Source organism: Eurytemora carolleeae, unplaced genomic scaffold, assembly GCF_000591075.1.
Source record: "Eurytemora carolleeae unplaced genomic scaffold, Eaff_2.0 scaffold42, whole genome shotgun sequence".
NCBI classification, from domain to species: domain Eukaryota; kingdom Metazoa; phylum Arthropoda; class Copepoda; order Calanoida; family Temoridae; genus Eurytemora; species Eurytemora carolleeae.
In genome coordinates, this window is record NW_019396063.1 from 428,084 (window position 1) to 449,998 (window position 21,915).

The 21,915-nt window shown below is 33.4% G+C and overlaps 1 protein-coding gene across 3 annotated transcripts in view; it reads right to left on the reverse strand.

Moving 5' to 3' along the window:
• Positions 1–6,045: 6,045 nt before the first annotated feature.
• Positions 6,046–21,915, reverse strand: part of LOC111709183 (ecdysone receptor) — a 37,149-nt gene continuing 21,279 nt past the window's right edge. For 2 of the 3 annotated variants that reach the window (XM_023482799.1, XM_023482807.1), the window contains exons 2-3: positions 12,335–12,377; positions 6,046–8,371 (exon numbers count right to left, since the gene is read on the reverse strand). In XM_023482799.1, the coding sequence (XP_023338567.1) occupies positions 6,755–8,302 (1,548 nt within the window). In that variant the 5' untranslated portion in view covers positions 8,303–8,371; positions 12,335–12,377 and the 3' untranslated portion in view covers positions 6,046–6,754. Of the gene's footprint in view, positions 8,372–12,334; positions 12,378–13,432; positions 13,523–21,915 lie in introns of those variants that run through there. The other variant, XM_023482813.1, reaches the window with a different exon arrangement.

Below are 21,915 nucleotides of genomic sequence, written 5' to 3' on the forward strand. Positions count from 1 at the left end.
CTAAATAGGTAGAAAAGGTTTTAAATAGGATATAGAAAAGGAGAAAAGGGTGGGTTTAAAAATAAGGAAATGAGAAGAGGATTGTTGAAGAGGAGAGAGGAAAGGTAATAAAGGGGTAAGGAGAAGGATGTCGAAGGGTTGTTAATGTATTTTACCTGCATCAAGGTACAATGATGTCATCAAAATTGTTGTGCTATCCCCCCCCTCTCTACACCACCCCACACTTAGAACGGAAAGGCGTGCCCATTTTATCAAAAATAAAACGAAGCAGAAAAATTAAACAATAAGTAAAAACTTGGCAATTCCTTGAAAGTTTTTAAAAAAACCAAAAAATAAATGAACTATTAAAATTATTTAAAAGGGAACCATATAAACCAACGTAACCATAGTTCTGTTAATTAGGAACTCCGTAAACTATGAACCCTATAATCTAAAAACCCTATAATTTAAGAACCCTGTAAATTAGGCACTCTATGATTTAAGAACCCTGTAAACTAGGAACCCTGTAATCTAATAACCCTGTGAACTTGGAACCTTGTAAACCAGGAACCCTGTAAACTAGGAACCCTATAAACTAGGAACCATGTAAACTAAAAACCCTCTAAACTAGGAACCCTATAAACTAGAAACCCTGTAAACTAGGAACCATGTTAACTAGGAACCTTGTAAAGTAGGAACCCTTTAAACTAGGAACCCTTTAAACTAGCGACCATAAAACAAGGAACCCTGTAAACTAAGAACACTATAAACCAGGAACCCGATAAATTAAGAACTCTGTAAACTAGGAACCCTGTAAACTATTAATCCTATAACTAGGAACCTGTAAACTCTAAAAACTAGGAACACTGTAAACAAGGAACCCTGTAAACTAGGAACCCTGTAAACAAAAGATTCCTGTAAACTAGGGAATCCTGTAAACTAGGGAATACTGTAAACTAGGAACCCTGTAAACTAGGAACCCTTTAAACTAGGAACCCTGTAAACAAGGGATTTCTGTAAACTAGGTAACCCTGTAAACTAGTAGCCCTGTAAACTACGAACCCTATAAACTAGGAACCCTGTAAACTAGGAACCCAATAAACTAGGAACCCTGCAAACTATAAACCCTGTAAACCAGGAACCCGATAAATTAAGAACTTTGTAAACTAGGAACCCTGTAAACTATTAACCCTATAACTAGGAACCTGTAAACTAGAAACTCTGTAAACTAGGAAATCCTGTAAACTAGAGAACCCTGCAAACTACGGAACCCCGTAAACTAGGGAACTCTGTAAACTAGGGAATTCTGTAAACTAGGGAACCCTGTAAACTAGGGAACCCTGTAAACTAGAGAATCCTGTAAACTAGAAACCTGTAAAATAGGGAACCCTGTAAACTAGGGAACCCTGTAAACTAGGGAACCCTGTAAACCAGGAACCCTGTAAACTAGGAGCCCTGTAAACTAGGGAACCCTGTAAACTAGGAACCCTACAAACCAGGAACCCTGTAAACTAGGGAACCCTTTAAACTAGGAACCCTACAAACCAGGAACCCTATAAACTAGGAACCCTACAAACCAGGAACCCAACTCGGAATTGGATTATCGGATTGAATATAGATCTCACGTCTTTATAAAGATTTATGTTCACCATATTGTGCTCTATCTCAAACCAGACATTTGGATAATGCGCGCTGTGTGTTCCTTCCACCCTACCTTTGTGTGCGTACACCTACATTTGTATGCTATTGTATGTAGAATATTGACCAGATTTCGTGTCTTTTTTGCCGAAAAGTGGAGTAAAAAAGGATCTAACAATAAAGGACTAGTTGTCCTATAGTGGTAGTAACTGGAACCAACAAAAATCGTATTTAACTGATTCAATCCAATTTTTATGAGTTTTTCAATTAGTGAATTTAATAAAAGTAGTCAATCGTGCACAACGCAAGAACAATTGGATTTCAAATTGGAAAATAAATTTTTTATTATTGTGTAAAAAGATTGTGGAATATAATCCGTCTCTGATATCTGAAACTATCCCAATTGTTCTGGTTTTGATTGATTTGCTTGAACACTGATCAGGGTTTGTACAGTGTACATACATGCGCAGAGAAATCTAGAAATACAGGAAGGGATACAGGGGATACAGGGGATACAGGGGATACAGGGGATACAGGGGATACAGGGGATACAGGGACAGGGGATACAGGGGATACAGGGGATACAGGGAATACAGGGGATACAGGGGATACAGGGGATACAGGGGATACGAGGGATACGGGGGATATAGGGGATACAGGGATACAGGGAGTATAGGAAAACAGGTAATAAAGGGAATACAAGGGATACAGAATACATGAGATACATGATAACATGGAGTACAAGGATACAGAGCATACAGGAAATAAAGGGAATACAAGGAAAACAGGATTTAAGGGAAAAAAAAATATAGGAAATACAGGAAATACAAAATATATTGGAAATACAGTAGATGTGTATTAGATATATTTACGAATAATGAAAATAAAATTAATTATGCAATAGATACACATAAACTGCAAATGTATTCATGCATTTATATACTAATTCAATATGCATATATTTACACACTACATAGCCTTATTTATACATTTATCTATCCTAAATATATATATATATATATATTTAGTACATTTGTAGGGACTCTGGAGCATTTGTTGCAGAAAAAACGTCGAATTTCATTCCAAAAATTATATTACAATAATAATAATCACAAAAATCTGTGATTTTTTTTGTCAATGTTCAATGTTGTACAGAAAGAAAAAAAGATTCAGAAAAAAACATGAACTTTTAAAGATATTTGGGGAAACCTCAACTCAACTGAAAATATTTGGGGGGAAAACAATTTCAGATACATTAAAAAAATTAGTTCAGAAATATTGAAAGACATTTTGGAAAATTCATTTTTATATGGTTATAAAGTGAACAATTTCAGATATATGGGGGAAAATAAATTTCAGATATGGGGGAAAATAAATTTTAGATAGATGGGGGAAAATAAATTGCAGATATATGGGGGAAAATAAATTGCAGATATACAGGGGAAAATAAATTGCAGATATATGGGGGAAAATAAATTGCAGATATATGGGGGAAAATAAATTTCAGATATATGGGGGAAATAAATTTTAGATATACGGGGGAAATAAATTTTAGATATATGGGGAAAATAAATTGCAGATAGATGGGAAGAAATATATGTTTAATTAAACTAACGTTAAGATATATTATATGATTATTTTACTTCAAATCTATCAAAACAATTTAGTTTCAGACGAAATTAGATTAAAGAGACAATTAAAAAACCAGTCTATTTTCAAACATTACACAGAAATAAATGCAAAAGAGACGACGCAAATATGTGCATAAAATTTATTAACGGTTAAAAAGATTTAGAAGAAAAAGGTTTAATATTAATATGAATTTAAATATTTTTAAATAAGTTTAAAAATACCATTTCATCTCTGAGAAAATTTTTCAAATTGTTTATGATTTGTTTAAAGCTAATTATAATCCTGCAGATTCTATATAAAGATGGTTTTCAAAGATTTCATTTCTATGTTCTTTTATCTAAATACCATGTCATCAAAACCATTTAAAAGAATAAACAAAATTAAATTTCTTATCTTTTTTCATCCTAGCAGTAACCTTTAGACCCTGCCAAAAAATGAAATTTTTCCCTCCCTCTCTCATCTGTATTCAACACCATTCTCCCTTCCCCATTAATATTAAAATACATAACAAATGATTGTTTTAAAGATTTCAGTTTGGTTTTGGAAGCATCCCCCCTCTCTCCCTCTCTCCTTCTCCTCTATATGGTGGTGCACACACCCTCCCTCTCCTCTATCTATCTATCCCTCTATCCCTAAAAGTCTAGACGTCTATATGCTTCTACCCCTCCTCTCTTCTACCCTCTTTCTATAGAACCTCACAACTCATATGTATACGCTGTTCCACTCAGCTTTTTAACATTACTTATTATATAAATATACCACGGTAAGCTATGTGTACATAATTTTATGTAAGTACACAAACATCTGCTATAAAGTCAGAAACTTAAAAATAACGAGCTAACAAAACCTTGGTTCGGGCAAGGAAAACTTTTAAAATTTTCTTTTTAATTCGAAACCTGGTTTTAGTATAAAAAGTTCCCTGCTCTGCATTTTTACGAGTTTCGACGGGAAATTTTAAAATGACGAGGAAATTATTTATTTAATTTATTTGTTTTGTTTTATAAACAAAAAGTTTGCTGTCTTCTAAAATAGTTATGTCGAGTTTAGCCTGCTTTTTATATTGAATTTGCTAGGCATCTGTATTAATTCTTTCCTCTACAAAGCTTATGCTTGAAAAATTCTCTGTATTATGTCTTTATTATTGTAAATTGTATTTTTGAGTATTTTGTATCATATAGACATATATATTATGTATGTATTTTGCATTGTGTATTATGTTCATTGTAAAAAGTATTTTAATTATGCATTTTGTGCTTAATATTATGAGTTTAGTATTTCATCTTCTAAAGTTTCAAGTATTTTAGAATGTTTTTCCAAGAACAGGTGAAATATATTGCCAGGCAATAAAACTAATTCTTTTCAAATCCAAATCTTAAAATCTTTTTAGTTTCAATTATATATTCTGAACCTTAAACAAATATTTTTCTCTGAGTCTTCGGCAAAGGGTGATGTAACATGCAGGGATTCGTAAAAAAAGACCTAGATTTTAGTTTTAAAAAACTATAAAAAAATAAAGTTAAGAAAAAGAGCAAAATATCTTTTATTTGTTTTTATGGATCCTCTCCCACAGACTAAAAATGTGTAAGAAAACCTTACTCTTTAATAATCGGAACTAATAGTGAAAATGAAAAAAGGGGCATTTTTATATACTCGAGATTGAGAATCGTAAATCTAAATGTCGTTTCTTACACCCTAACCTAAACTTTTGGTGCGTAATCTGCTGTAAACTAACCGAAGGCACGGTGGGGTTTAGTGGAGATTGAACATGTTGATTAAAATATATGGAGGATTTTGAGATATATCTCTGCTGTAACGTCGGTTGTCCGTCGTAATGAACAAAATTTTTAATTTTATACTTGAGACATGAAAATGTTCGCGTTTTATTGCAATTACGGAAAATCGTTGCGAATCGTAAACTGCACATTGTTCCGTGTGCTCGTAGGGCGTCTCTTAAAGTCGGATTTGATTTGTAAAACCACTAAATATCTTTATCCTGACACATTCATAAAACAATATTAAAGAGACTTGTAATTTTTAGTGCCCTTTATTTTTAAAAATGTGTCATGTTCGATTCCTAAAGGTGCCCTTGAAACCTTCATGTAGTCAATAATATGGAAGATCCTTTTTCTTGTTTGAAAAGTGTATAATTGCGATAACTTCTCCAGTGTGTCTATAGCAAGAAATCCGCAGGTCACAGATGCAATCTGAAGTTTTCAAAAACATCAGACAAAGCTTTTAAGGGACCGTTGCGAATCGAACATAACATTCTATCAATTGAGGGCAACTTGAAATTGAGTTAAAGAGTCCCTTTAAGACCAACAAGTTCTATACTGCTTGCTTTATCACCATGAACTAAGCTTGGTCATTAAATAAATAGGACAAATTTACAAAAGTAATTAGATTGTAGTTTATCTTCACAAAAGGAAAATATAAAATTAAGAAGCTAAATTTTGTCTAAAATTCATTTCTTCAGACAGTTGATTAACATTTGACAAACAAATTATCTTGAAATGACCGAAATGATTTTTAAAATTCAATCTTATTTCAGTTTTTACGATTGCAGCGTTCAGAAAACGATTAAAATACTTTCAGTTTCCCTACAGTTTCTCTCTTTCTCTTTTTGGCAAATACGAGAAAAAAAAACACAGTAATGTAAAATATCTTTCAAAATCATTTTCCATTATGAAGTTTTTGAGGATCAAAAATCGATGAAAAAGTTTGATAAATACATTTTTCATGGAGTAACAATTAAAAAAATGCACCCTTAAAGAAATAATATCATGAATAATCTAATCATTATCAGTGGTAAATCTTTTATTTAAAGGCAAAAAGATATTTTTACACAACATATAATATTTTATAGCGATTTCTTCGTTGACAGAGGTGAAATTCGGCAGCGTAACAGTTAAAAGTCAGTAGATAAAAAAGTATAATCTTAAAATAAACTGGAAGAACTGTTTATAAAATAAAAAAAATAACTATTTGGATAACATGACGCCGAATATAAATGAAATGCAGGTACTAGTAACTCCAGAAGAGCTCGTTTACAATCCAGTAAACATTGTCCATCATGTGAACTCTAAACTCAAGGTTTGGAGTTCTTAAAATCACAATATCCATCCCAAGGGAGGAGTTGAGGTGTAGAACACCTTCTCTCCGTCCCTGAAAAACCCGCAGACGGCCTCAACCTTGTTTTAGAGATGAATTCAACCCGGCCGGAGTTGTTCCATCTATAGACCACGTTACAACAAATACAAACGGTCGGGACGGTTTTCAGGACTGCCTCAGCTGACATTAGGAATATCCACACTTGAGTTCAAGATATCCATATTCTAGCCAGGATATCAGATATCCCGAAACCCAGCTCCAGTAGTGAGGTTGGACAGCTGGTTAGTCCCATTATAAAATTGCACGTAGAAAATTTAGCGAATGGATAATATTTTGGGACAACTGTATACTTTCGACTAGCAGCCTCATATATGGGACAAATAATCGATAAGATATCTTATTCGTACCACATCTCCCGCAATATCTTGGGAAATTTCTTGTCTGAAACCATGAGAGAGTAGGAAAACTCATTGTTCTTCGAAGCCAGGGTCTTCACTGTGCATAAAATGTTCAATAGTTTTGCAAACATCATGCTTTCCCGCCCTCGCTTGTTATTCACATACGCCTCAAAGGCTTCGATATAAATTTCTTGTATTCGTTCCACTTTACTCGGCTCATGCAAGCTGAATCGTTCACTAAAAATAATGAGAGCTGTGAGCAAAGCGTACTCAGCGTTATCTACCTCCATGTCGTACATGTATCGACAGAACATAAACATTTCGTCCATATCGTGACCAATAACTCGAAACCGCTTTCTGTCATAGGGTTCATTGTTCGCAAAGACGATCGTATCTGAATGTGGATCGTATCGTCTTGCTGTTCTGATCATGATAATCTCACTTGACGAGGCTTTCAGTAGAATAACCTGATCCTCCATCTTTAAACTTGAAAACCCGGGAAGCTTTTTACAAAAATCGACTATTAGTTCAATCACACGTATCGTCGACTCACACATGTGTCGAATTGACTGGTTGTGAACTTCTGTTTCTTGTAAAACAGCGTTGTCGATCTTTTTTACTTCCTCTTCTGAAGGAACCTCGTACTGAGCTTGAAGGGCGACTATCATGTCGATTAGCTGTCCCTCTTCGGCTTTTAAAGGACGACCAACGGTGACTACAAGTTTTTTAGGTGTCCCCGTAGGATTGGGAACACTGGGAGTGGAAACATTCTTCATTGGTTTGGTTGAGGGCTTTTTATTAGATCGTTTTATTATACATTGAGACTCAGGAACTACACACTCTTCTCTCATACCAACCGTCATGCACTTCCGGAACCGGCACTCTTGGCACTTCCGTCTCATGTACATGTCAATCTCACAGTTCCCGCCATATTTGCAAGTGTTGGTGTATCGCGCATTTTTGGTAATCGATCTCCGAAAAAATCCTTTGCATCCTTCACACGCGAGCGCGTTGTAATGATAACCGGAGGCGCGATCCCCGCAAACCAAGCATAGCTCTTCTTGCACTCTAGAAACTGGTCCTTTCTTGATCTTCCGCTCCCCCTCTCCTGAGAATGAGTTGGATAACCCTGAGGTAGTGTTCTGAGGTGGAGAGTTGTAGTACTGCACCCCGGCGGGATTCAGGGGCTCGTAGGACATCCCGCTGGTGAAGCTGGATTGGCTGGCAGTGGAGTTGGTTGGACTGAAGAGCTGGGGTTCAGTCTTAATCTCAGTGAGCTGTGTTCCACCAGGAGATATATATCCCTGACTGGTTTGTTGAACCTGGATAAATATATGGGACTGGGAGGAGGTCCCCAGGTTAGAGGGTGGGGAGGGATAGGAAGGATGCAGCAGCACCATTGGTGACTCTGGAGCCATCGGGGAGCCAGCCGGAGACTGTGGAGACGGGGAGGGAGCACTCCCAAAGGCAAGTATTCTGACAGGTTGGGATGGGAGCTGGGTTGTTCTACCCTGGCTGGGGTTGAACATTGTGATGTGTGTAGACATCTCAGGACTCGGCGCAAACGAGTTCACCGACGCAGTCAGCAGGTCAGTAGCCAGCTATTAGCCAGAATCCTGAAATAAAAAAAATATTGGAAAACAGTAAAACAATTTCGCTGAACGACGGGTTGTCTTTTAATAATAATAATAATACTAATAATAATAGTAACATGTCAATGATGTAGTAAGAAAGGAATTGAGATTTTGCCACAAACTCAAATTTATAATCCCTATATCTTTGCAACCTGATAGTAAAAGGTCTACGACATAGAGTTGCAAAGATTTAGGGGATTAGAAACCAGATTTTGTAAACAAAAGACTCAGGTGTACATTGTAAACCATATTTTCTTATTTTAACAGAAGCAAGATTTTTGTTTGATTTTTTTCCTGCCTTCAAGTGATATATAAATATTTATGTACTAATCCAATAATAAATATAAAATAATATTTGGACCAAAATCCTACAACTTTATATTTACTTTATATTTAATGAATGATATTTTCTTGTGTACTTTTTTTTAAACAAATATAAGAGACCTACAATATTTATAGTTTTTACCAAGAAAAACAATTATAATACAAAATTCATGGATTGTAATATTTTGCAATTCAAGATGTTTTCAATTTATAGATTTTTGATAAAATTCTAAATTCTGCCATTTTGAAACTTACGACTAAAAGTTCTGTACATAAATTATTAAGGTTGATATAAGATTTATATGCATTCACAAGTCTAAAATGAAGATATGAATAAATAAAAAAATTCTATCAAATCAAAAAGAAAAATTGTCAGTTGAGATCACAACAAATAAATCTACTTTATTATTGTCTAAGGATGAAAAAAAAATATGGCTGCACAGTGCACATTGTACATTCTATACACATGTACACATTAAAATATTTACATTCTATACACATGTACATTGTACATATTAAAATATGTAGGCAGAATATTTAAAAATTTTGTGCAAAAATAAAATTTTTTTTTTTTTACTTTGCAACATTCATTCCATTTAACTAAGCCTAACATTATCTTTTTTTGCCGATATTTTGTTTTTAAAGTCTTAAACAATCGACATGTGGTTTCAGCCCAGCTGTTATATAGTTATATACAGCCACAAGATGTAATACAATTTTACAAGATTTTACAACTTAAAAAAGTACAAAGTAGCTGATGGCTAAAAAAAGTACAAAGAAGCTGATAGCTAGAAAAAGTACAAAGTAGCTGTTGGCTAAAAAAAGTACAAAGAAGCTGATAGCTAAAAAAAAGTACAAAATAGCTGATAGCTAGAAAAAGTCAAAGAAGCTTACATATAGAAAAGTACAAAATAGGCTGACAGCTTTAAATAGTACAATGAAGCTGATAGCTATAAATAGTAAAAAAAGGAGCTGATAGCTAGAAAAAGTACAAAGAAGCTGAAAACTAGAAAAAGTACAAATAGCTGACAGCTAAAATTAGTTCAATGTATCTGGCAGATTTTTAAGAAGCTTGACAAAGAACCTTGCTATTTAACAGCAATAATAACAATTGCCGACAGTCTTAAAACAAATCGAAAGTCAAATAAACCCATTTGTATAAAATTAACAGCCAAACAAACGTGTACAGACATGCATCTGTACGGCAACAGATACAGATACAGACAGACGTGTATCTATATATCAACAGATACAGATACAGACAGACAGACGTTTATCTATATAGAAACAGATGCAGATACAGACAGACGAACGTGTATCTATATAGTAAGATTCCAGATACAGACAGACAGGCGTGTATCTATATAGTAACAGATCCAGATACAGTCAGACAGACGTGAATCTATATAGCAACAGCTGCAGATACTGACATGTATTTCTGTAAGAAACAGATGCAGATACAGAGACAGACGTGCATCTATATAGCAAAAGCTGCAGATACACACAGACAGACGTATCTATGTAAGAAACAGATGCAGATACAGACAGACAGACGTGTATCTACATAGCAACAGATGCAGATACAGACAGACAGACGTGTATCTATGTAAGAAACAGATGCAGATTCAGACACCCTGACGTGTATCTATGTAAGAAACAGATGCAGATACAGACATACAGACACCCTGACGTGTAACTATGTAAGAAACAGATGCAGATATAGACAGACAGAAGTGTATCTATAAAGCAACAGATGCAGATACAGACACCCTGACGTGTATCTAGCTAAGAAACAGATGCAGATACAGAGACAGACGTGCATCAATATAGAAACAGTTGCAGATACAGACAGACATACGTGTATCTGTGTAAGAAACAGATGCAGATACAGACACCCTGACGTGTATCTATATAGCAACAGATGCAGAATGCACTTACTCAAAATAAACATAAAAATATTGTATGAAGAGATAAAACGAAGAGATGGGTGAATAAAGCAATATCTTGCATAGTGAACTGCTACTTATTTGTGATTTTTGAATATATATTTCTATTTATGGAAAATATATTTTTTTTATTTGAATTATATTTTTTATTAAAAACCTATTCGAAAATGTGCAAAAGCTAGTTGTATTCTAGGAGTAGGAAGCATCAATACAAGTGTAATTAGATCAAGAAAGAAAACAAAAAAAATTGGAAAAATAAAGAATTTATAATAAGAATAAGAAAGAACTCTAATAAAATAGAGAAAATATTTCAGACTTAATTGTTAAAAAATGAAATATTTGTATATTTCTTTTAAAAATCCTATATTGGTTGCCAGTTAACCCTGCCAAACTAAATATTAACCTAACCTTGGTTTAAAAAGACCAAAACTAAAATAATAATACTTGCCAAGAGAAGAAGTTAAAGGATAATTTTAAGTTACCCCCCATGGCAAAGATGACAACGGTATTCTAAAAAGCTTTGTCCGATCAAGAATGAATTAGATATTAATGTTTATAATTTTGAAAACTTTATTTTCAATTGTGGGATCCTTTTCCTTTAGTTCTAAATTGCTTTTGTTTTATTTTGTTTTATTTAAATTGAACATGTATGTATCGCTGCAGAAGGGCCTCTCATTCAAAACAACCAACAATGGTTAGAGAGACCCTGGCTAAATTAAAATGTAAAAATTGTGCAATTGAAGTTGTTTTTAATTAAATATTTAGTCAAATATATATCTATTATCTATCTATCTACAAAAGTGACTTTCGCAATTCTCGCATTTTTTAAAACCCCGCGAAACCCAACCCCACAAGTGCCCTATTTTAAGATGAATTTTATAGGAATTATCAGGATACAACTCTATTAAACTTAGAAAAACGACAATATCTTCCATATTATTGATTAAATAAAGGATTCAATGGTACCACTGTGAATTGGGTATTGCCATCTTTGCATTGAGGGTCACTTGGAATTAAAGTTAAGCTTTTTTGTGGAAACCCCTTTACCGAACTTTTAACCAAGTTGGCCTTGCACCTCTGACCCTTCAGTAAAAGTAAATTCAACCTAAAGTCTGACCGCGTCAACCTTGTTACACCGGCTAGTCCTATTAAGTGTCTGCTTCATTTACCCAATGTCCGGGCGATACAGTACAAACAGGGACCGGAAAAGTTGACCCAGCTCGGAAATTCAAATGTACTACGGCTGCCCGTGTGGCAAGGTGGGAAGATAGTATATAATTTTAGCGCAAAAACATTTAAGATTCTAATAGAGCAAAGTCTAAAAATGAGAATTTTCATGATTCATAATGATTTACATGAAATTTATATGTCGCAGTTATATGTTCCAAGAAATCATTATATTTATATTAGCGCGGTCACAGAACCTCCCCCCCCCCCTGAAAGGGGGGGGGGGGGGGGGGGTGGTAGTGCCATGATAGACACCCCCTTAAAATCTTAACCGGCCCCCAGTCTGCGTCCCCTTCTGGAAAATCTTCCGGGAATTCCAATCTTTGGTTTAATTATTAGAAATACGGGAAACCTTGACCAAACAAAATGGCGAAATTATTGATTGCATTTCATAAATCGAAGACATGTTACGAATAAAAATGAAATAAAAAATAAAATATTATTGTACCTTAGTAAAAACACAGTGCATCTCTTTTTCCGTTCTGACGAACCTGAAAAAATACAAAATATTAAAAATTAAATTTTGCCAAGAGGCCCGCCTGCATAAACCCTGTATTCTGCACACCACGATGCAGTCCTAAACACATAGTTTCCGCAAAACATTTAGCAGACAGATTTCGCAAAATTCAACCGCCGTCTCGTCTAACAAAACCAGTTCCAAAACAGTGCAAAGTTTACGCTAAAAGTTAGCAATAATAATAATAGACTCAGGGAAATATTTCAGTTCGCTATACTTGGAAGGCCCTGTGTATAATACTGTATTTAATATATATTTGAAAACATAAAACGTTTATAGACTGTAAACCTTGCAAGCCAGCCATTTCCTTATTCAAACAAAAATAATTAGTTTATGCAGCATTGGAAAATAATTAAGGGTCAATAATTAGTTCTTAAATAATTTCATTTAATTAATTCCCATTTACTTCCCATATATAAATTCCCATTTAATCCTTTTATATGAATTCCCAACTACTCCTATCATATGCATTCCCTTTCTTTAACACATATGAATTCCCATCCCTACTCCTATTATAAAAATTCCCACTTACTCCGAAAGTATTAATTTTCGCCAAATGCAATTTTTTGGTTTACGGCAGAAAATCAGAGTTTGTGGAAAGGTTTCAATATCTTTGTGCTTTTTTATGCACTCGAACATATTTTTTTGTAATCTGTATTAGTTAAAGTGATTAAGAATTATGTTGTTTTATAAACAAGAATGGGGTAATTAAGTTCTAAGTTTAAGTTTGCTTAAACGTCTCTCATTAATAAATGTAGAACTGAACAAGGCTATGTTGCCTAACATTATTAATAACCCAACGACATCCAGTTCTCTAATTACCCCCTAATTACCCCTATTGTGCTTGATCATCATCATTTCCTATCACGGACCCACGAGAACTGATTGAAACATGCTTCAGAAACGAAAATTTATTTCTTAACAAAAAAATATACTTAAAAATGCACTTAAAAAAAAACGTTGTCCACCAAGATTTTGAGTTAAAAGTAATATGATTGAAAAAATAGAATGAAAAACGGTGTCTCTCACCTAAATTCTTTATCTGTGTTAAAAAAGAAATAACTTTTATACATTTGGTGCTAACTGCGTAATTAATAACCAATTGGTTTGCAGGTTCAATGATCACTGATAATAAAATGGAATATTAAATACAAATTGACGCGCGAACCGTTCAAGAAATTGCGTCATTGAAATATATTTACAATTCGGTGAACGAAGAATATCCAGGAGCACAGGAGTTCAGAGCCCCCTACCCACCCCCTCTTCAATCTCCAGGTGAAGGGGGGGGGGGGGTAAACCTGACCCCTACCAATGAGAGGGAAAGTACCCCCCCCTTCAAACCTTTTCTAGCAGGAGTACCCAACCTTCTCTAACGGATACAAGATATAAATAGATTCAACGTATCTTCTGCGCACTGTTTACAGTTTAGAACAGATTTGAAAACTATTATAGTCCACTACTATACATATATTATAAGATGATCAATGGAAATGTAAAATTTAAGAATTTTGGTGTTTCCGTAAGACGGGATAGGGGGGGGAGGAGGAGGCCTTTGCCCCCTCTCTTACAAGTTGCACAAACTTATCTATATATCTAAGTAAAATCCTGAAATATATTAAAATGTTTTAATTTGACGCTGATTCTTTATAAAAATATATCTATATACACAAAAGCTCTAAAATCTAAGGAATGTATTCTTTATATGGTAGATTTTGCCATTATTAACTTTGTCCGCAGAATAATCCCTGTTATAAAAAATTCTTGGTTATTTCAAAGATTGAACAGTTTTCCTTTCCTGGGATGACAGTTAAAATCATTTGAACTCTTTGCTAAAAGTTCAACTAAAAAAAAAGATTTTCATCGTTAAAACAAATGACGAAGAAATTATAAAACTTTGCAAATTTTTTTTTTTATACAATATTCATATTGAATGCATTTTAAAAAAACCGTCCGTCTTCTTAACTTCGTTTTCATTATTAAATTTATTTACTCTTACTAAGGCGTTGTAAAAAAAACCGACTAGCAAAATCTGTAAAAAGAGAGAACCCAAAAATATTGGTAGGGAGGGAGAGAGCTGGGGGTGGTTTTGGGTGCTACAAGGGGGATGGACTTCCAGTAAATAAAGGCCGATTGTATGTCATCCAGGCATGAGGCAACCTGTCAATCTAATCTTTTCATTCACCTAATCCGAGAGTTTTTTCAATCAGAAAATACGCAAAATATGTTTGAATATTTATCTAGGAATTACCTGTATACCATAGAGGTATAGTGTTCAATAACAATAACAAATCAGGGCCTGGGACATATAATACTAGCATGGGAACCCAGCGCTGCCCAGGTTACTAAAAGTTACTCCCGCCTTTTACCCGCACTTGAACGTTTTTACCGGGAAACTAAATTTTCGCGATTAAAGTTGATCCACTAAACTTAGAATCGCAAAACCAATCTAATAACATTTCCGTGGGTCTCCCGTGTTCCCCGATCAAAATTTGAGGCAAATCGGTCCAGGGGTTACTGAGTTATGATGAAACAGACAGAAAGACAGATTATAACTTTATATATTTAGATATGCTGTTGCTTACTAAGGGTGAGGGGCAATTATATAAACTAAAATGATGTAGAGTGTACAGGTGGAATATTATAATATATATATCTTAATGAGGGCGGCTTAGTTTCATCATTTTTCATTATCAAAGAGAAACCTTTGTTTCATCACTTGTGTTCCAAGTTCATTGTGTACTTTATAATGCAACAATCGATAAAAAATATAATCTTATTTTCTATTTCTATCAACCTATGCAGAAAATGATCTTGTACTTCTGTCCTATGAAATAAATAATGCAACAATCTGTTTGGATTCCGCCAAATACTCTAAAGATTGAAACACACGCTTTGCAGTTTTGAAATCTGCATATCCTGAGACAAAAGACGTCAAACTAAAGTAAAATGCACGTAAGATTGAAATCTTAGGTTTTATATCATAACTAATTTTAATAAAGAGTAATTAAGAAAAGAATGTTTTGAATTCATAATGTGTAACCGAATAAATTTGACCTACTCCACTTCGTTAGTTTTCGAAATGTACATTGTACGTTAGTATTACACACAAGTAAGAAATAAAGAAATTTATAATTTTGTCATTGCTAAGCATGAAAAGGGACAAATAAAGCCATATTAATCTACTTTATTGTACCCGGGGAAATATTCATATTTTAGCACATTGAACAGTACAGTTCAGTATACATAAAATAAATAAAAGTGCATTTATATGCCATGTAATTGTATTTTTTAAGACGGCCATTAAATTATGAATTAAAGGACTATTGAGAAATTTATCAAAGTTAACTGAACCATTTTTGCAAATATTTACTGTTCACTGTACGAGGTACACCGTGCATCGTACACTATACGTTTTACACCTTACATCGTACACTGAACGTTTTACACCGTACATCGTACACCGTACGTTTTACACCGTACATCGTACTCAGTACGTTTTTCACCGTACATCGTACACAGTACGCTTTACACCGTACACCGTACACTGTACGCTTTCCACCGTACATCGTACACTGTACGTTTTACATTGTACACTGTACGTTTTACATCGAAAAACGTACCTCATTGTAAACTGTTCTTGTTACATCGTACATCGTACAGTGTAAACATAATTAGTAAGAATAAGACGAAAGTTTAATGTACAGGGTACAGGAAGGCTGTCTTGCACAACTGCTCCTTCTAATTATGGCCATGAAAAGGTGCGGGCCGGGAAGAGGAGAGTTACAGCAGGAAGGGAGAGGGGTAGGGGGGCACCAAGAATTAAAAATAAAGAATTTATAAAAAAAAAAATTAAAAAAATTAAAAAGGAAAATGCGATGAAAGGAAAAGAATTAATTACAGAGGGAAGCACTAGTTTAGTTTAGTTTAGGGAAAGTAACGAAGTAAGGGAAATTGGGTAAAATTGCTTTCCCAAAAAATTTTCGGTTGATTTAATTTTACAGGTACTTAACCTTAAGATTTTTATTTCCGAGTAAACCCTATAATGTTGATCATTGAAAATAGCATACCTAAAAAATAAAAAAAAATAAAAATATGTAGAACATTTTGTCGTAAGATCGGAATCAGCCTACAGGAGAGGAGGATGTCGGTTTAAAATATTTAAGAATAATTAAAATTGTAATCCCCTCCTCAGAAACCCGAAATTACAGAAAATTATGCAAACTCAGAAATAACATAAAAATTGATTGTTATTACATTTTAACAGGACAGCGCTCAGTTATTCCTAGTCGCAAGGTCTTTCAATCAAAGGGTCTGGTATCTACCAGTATATCTTTCAAGTGTCTATTGTCCATGTGTTTTCTGGTATCTACTACCAGTATATCTTTCAAGTGTCTATTGTCCATGTGTTTTCTGGTATCTACTACCAGTATATCTTTCAAGTGTCTATTGTCCATGTGTTTTCTGGTATCTACCAGTATATCTTTCAAACGTCTATTGTCCATGTGTTTTCTGGTATCTACCAGTATATCTTTCAAGTGTCTGTTGTCCATGTGTTTTCATGTGAACTTTTTCTTCAAATCTGGTGTCCATTTTTAAAGCTGTATTTTTTATGTGTCTACTGTCAATGTATTTCATTTGACTGTACGTCTGACTGTCTTTCCTTAATTTTTCATATTAAATCTTCTGTCTTTTTCAATGTACAAATTCAAAATATATTTTAGAAAAGGGTTACTAAAACTAGAACGTTATCTCTTCCCTTCTTTCTATAAATTATTGCTCCCCCCCCCCCATCCCATGCTAAATTCAGACCCCCTCCCCTCCCCATTCCTTTAGCAGAGCGCCCACATTCCATCTTTTCACAGTTTCAAGCATAAATCCAATCAAAAATCCCATTTCAGGGTCGTTTTTTACTTTTTAAAATACTGAGGGCAAGGGAGGGGTTGGGGAAGAAGTTATCAATTTTTAACTTTTTATTCAGATTTTAAAATGTTGAATATTTTTTATTTAAAATTGGCATACATTTTCGCAGAACACTTCACGCCCCTTTACAAAAAATGAGGAGGGGGTGGGACAAAAAGGCTAAAAAGGGAGGGGGGTAAAAACGCACAGTTTGAAATATTACCCATTCGAACATAAATTGAGTATTCTAAAATATCCCAAAATATCCATATTCAAATTGGAAAAAGGAGCTCTTGGGATTAGAACAGTTTTTCATTTCTACGCTGTCCTGTGATGTAGTAACTTCAAAAATACGTTTTTTGTGTATTTTTACATGAATATGTTTTAATTTCCTCTTCATTAACTCAAAATTAGAGAAAATAATTACATTTTATAATAATTATACGATTTATATTAATAAGTAATTAGAAACCTATTTCCTTTTTAATAATGCTAAATGTTGAATGACCATAATATTCTATAATATCCCGGATTTAGTATGTCCAAAACTCATATAAATGTTCGTCTCTTTAGGAGAGGGTTGATAGGGGTTGGATGTCTGGATGAATACTTCATAAAGAACCCTGGCTAGATTATGAAACTTGATATTTGAATTGTTATAATTAGGGTCGGCACAAGATTGGTTTGAATCCACCAATTATATCTCGACATTTTTGTCATAACACTGGTATAGCTTGAAGCAAGGGGGGGGGGGGGTTCTGTGAATACCAATTTGATAAGGTTGTCTAAAAGATCTAAAACATAAATCTCCAACAAACCCCCCCCCCCCTTCTTCCGATTAATTTTTTTACAAATATTTTTTTTTGCTTTAGGTAACACCCCCCCCCCCCACCCTCTCCCACCGTAAAGGAAACATGAAAACAGTGTAGCAGACCTTGTAAAAAATCAGTGCATGAGTAAACCTCATTAAATAATTTTATTGGAAATTAGTCTTATATACAGGGGTATCTAGCGTACCTGCTGAAAGCAGGGATATATATATTAAAATAGAAAAATTAGGACTGAAACACAGATCTAAGAAGTGAAGGGGGGGGGGACATGCAAATTTTGGACGGAAATGTTTGACTTCCCAATGACAAGACTGCCTTGTCTTTTGCCTGAATTGTTTTTTTTACACGGTTAACTAAAAACCCAATGAGGGGTAACTACCCTCCATAAAGACAGAAATTAGCTAAATTGCAACAAAAAAACACTTTAAGTTTTAGTCGCAAAAACTACGAACTAGAATATAACAGCCGAAAACTGGGAAAAAAACTTTTGTAACATTTTACAAAAAACACATTAAATATGACATAATATAGAAAAATAAGAAATGTCTCTTTAAAAAATCAATTAAAGAAATCCATTACTTGGCAAATATGAAAAAGAACAAACAAAAAACTGTTTGTTTTCATTTTTAACGAAAATATTCAGAAAACAACATAAAGTAAAGAATAATTTATATTTGTCCACTGTTATGCTTTAAAGTTAAAACAGGTTTAACTTGTCATCCTCATAAAGAGTTTTATTGTACCCTCTTCCACTGCATATATGCACTCCAGACGATCATAAAAAACGTCGAAAATGTTGTGCACTTTTTTGGCATTCAAGAATTCTGGAGAAAAAATAATTAGAATTGTTTCCGAAAAGTTCACAAAAAAAAACAGTAGTTTTATTTTTAAATTTATGTTTTTATTTTAAATTTCCACAAAATTAATCTCAGTTTTCAATCAACAAATGGGCAAAATAAAGAGTCGTCCTATTGAAATGATATCTAACACCTCTAGATAAAATGATAAAAATGAGTGTGAAAAGTCGATAAAAAATGATTAAGACATTAACTGTCCAAACTATGAAATCGCTCTTCAATTCTTTTATCTAAAAATGGTGTACTACTTTAATCCTAACGTACAGTGTAGAACAGGTTTACCCGATAAGGATGAAACTTAGATTGTACAGAATCGTTCTTTTAAGTTCATGGTTCCGTGCAACTGTAAACTTGATTCTATCTTTTTAAAATCATTTAATATAGAGTTGTACCTTTATTAAAATTACGAAAATCTAAGAGTTGTAGGTTGTTATTAAAGGGAGTGTTCGCAAAAAAAGAAAAATAAGCGCTTTTGATTGCTACTAATCCTACTGTTAAAAACGACTCATACAGATGAACGTAGCGTCCCTACAAATTCGAAAAAATGCAACATTCAACTCAGATCGTAAACAAATCCATTTAATTCCAAACAAATCATTCAGATATTACAAACTTAAAACAAAAGTCATCGATTATTTTTCGACGCAATCGTATATATTTATATTTCATAATATTTTTGATTCTGTTTTTTTAAATAATATTTCGCTGGCGCTGGATTTTGAACATTCCTGGAAAATATGAAACTGTCGTCTTCATTATAAAAAAATCCTCGAAACAGGAATAAATAAATGTTTTCAAAAGGAACTCTCAGATATGAAAAAATAAAAAATATAATAAAATATCAACTATATCGCCGAAAAATTATCGATGATTATTGGTTGTAATATCTGAATGATTTGTTCGGAATTAAATTGATTTGTTTATGATCCGAGTTGAATGTTGCAACTTTCTGAATTTGTATGGACACTACGCTAATCAGTATTAGTAGTTTTTAACAATGTTCACCTAATAGACGCAACAGATAGAAGTAATATTAGTAGCGATAAAAAGCGCTTATTATTCGCCGTACGCCTATACCCCCTTTAATTTTTCGCGAAAACTCCCTTTAAAGTCTATTTATTTGTGGTTAACCCTTTACATGTGCATAAATAAAGTTAAATATGCAATGCATTAAAAAAATATAAAATTTTGCTCACATGACAACATTCCCATGTGTGTGTGTTTTTCCTTAATTTTAACATTAGTTTCGCACTGTTATCTAGAGACTGATAAACAAGATGTAAGCGCTTAGACAAACCAGAATTTAGAAAAAATAAAAATAGGAGGGAATAGTAATGTTGAAGACAAATAAAATGAAAGAGAGAATGGAAATTAAGCATTACAGAGAAGAAAAGGAAAGTAAAGGTTTGAAGAAGAAAAAGTGAAACATTGCAAACTCTTATTCTTATATCAAACCGGAACTGCCAGACTTTTCCGGAAACTAAGATGGACATTTGTACTTTCATGTATTATATTATTCTTTATTCTTTATTATTATTTCTAAACCACATTTTTCAATTGAACAATTCCAACATTTTCTGACTTTACAAAACAGATTTAAAATATAAATTTAAAAAATTTTAAAATGAAAATAAAAACCTACAAAATTTAAGCACAGGAATTGTGTCATTGCCACAAACTTTGCTTTTCTAAACCCTATATCTTTGCAACCCAGTGTTTAAGACCTTAGATATTTAAAAATATGAATTCTGTTATATTCTGTATATATTCACACCACAGGTGGCAAAAAATATAGAAATTAGAAAATTTGAGTTTGCGGAAAAGACTAAATTCCTTTTTAGAATAATACTATTGGATTTCCAAATTAATGTGTAAAAAATGTTCTAAAATTTAAATAAACGTTATTGTTTTTAAGCATAAGAATGATTAAAATTGACACACCCTAATGCAAAATGACGTGTATTCTGTGTGGTAATTATCAAAGTTTTAAACTTCCATAATATTAACAATAAGGTTGCCATGAAGTTTAGAAAATTAAAGTTTGTGTAAAGTGTTTAATTTCATTTAATCATGTTTAGAGTCTTAAAATATCAGTGTAAATAAAGCAATGAAATTTAACCATCAAAGTTATGATACAAACAACTATCTAGATCTGAGGCCATGATGCACAACTGAGGTAAAGAGAAGAGAAGGGAATAAAATTAAAACACTATAAATTCACTCTTACTCTTTCCCCTCGCTTCTAGGATTTAAACACAATTTAGACATTTATATATTGAAAATATATTTGTGGAATAAATTAACTAACACATTTGAATTCTAATTAAATTTGAAGAAATACTGAATATAACTAGTTCAAGAGAAAGGGAAACTCTAGCCTGGGGTAGGGATAGGGTTAAAATCGATATGTATATCCATTAGGTGGGTAGGGGTGAATGTGTGGTGAGTGTATGTAGGGGGTATGTGTGAGTCACACAATATAATTAAGGTAAACATGTATGTGGTGAGGGGAGGCAGGTTTAAGAAAGTATTTATTGATACTTTTTCTTAGCTTTATTTTTTTCAATTCCTTTATTAAGTGTGCTCATATGCTTGGTAATTTGTGTGTCAAGTGGTCCTGTCTACTAACTTTTCTTAGGATAAGGGTGTGTATAATATTCTATTCTCGAGTGTTTCTAAGATAAGTTCTATAGAATTATTTTAAGTATTCAAGACACTATTGTTCCAAAGTGTTTCTTTGATAGGATTTTAATGTGTTCCTAAGCAATATTTCCTTGACGAGTGGTCGTGAGAGTTCGCTATTTTTCTTTCCTAAGGTAGTTCCGATCCTTGTGTTCCAAATTGCAGTGTTAAATGTTCCTAGTGCTGTGTTCTTAAGTGTTCCTAGTGCAGTGTTCTTAAGTGTTCCTAGTGCAGTGTTCCAAAT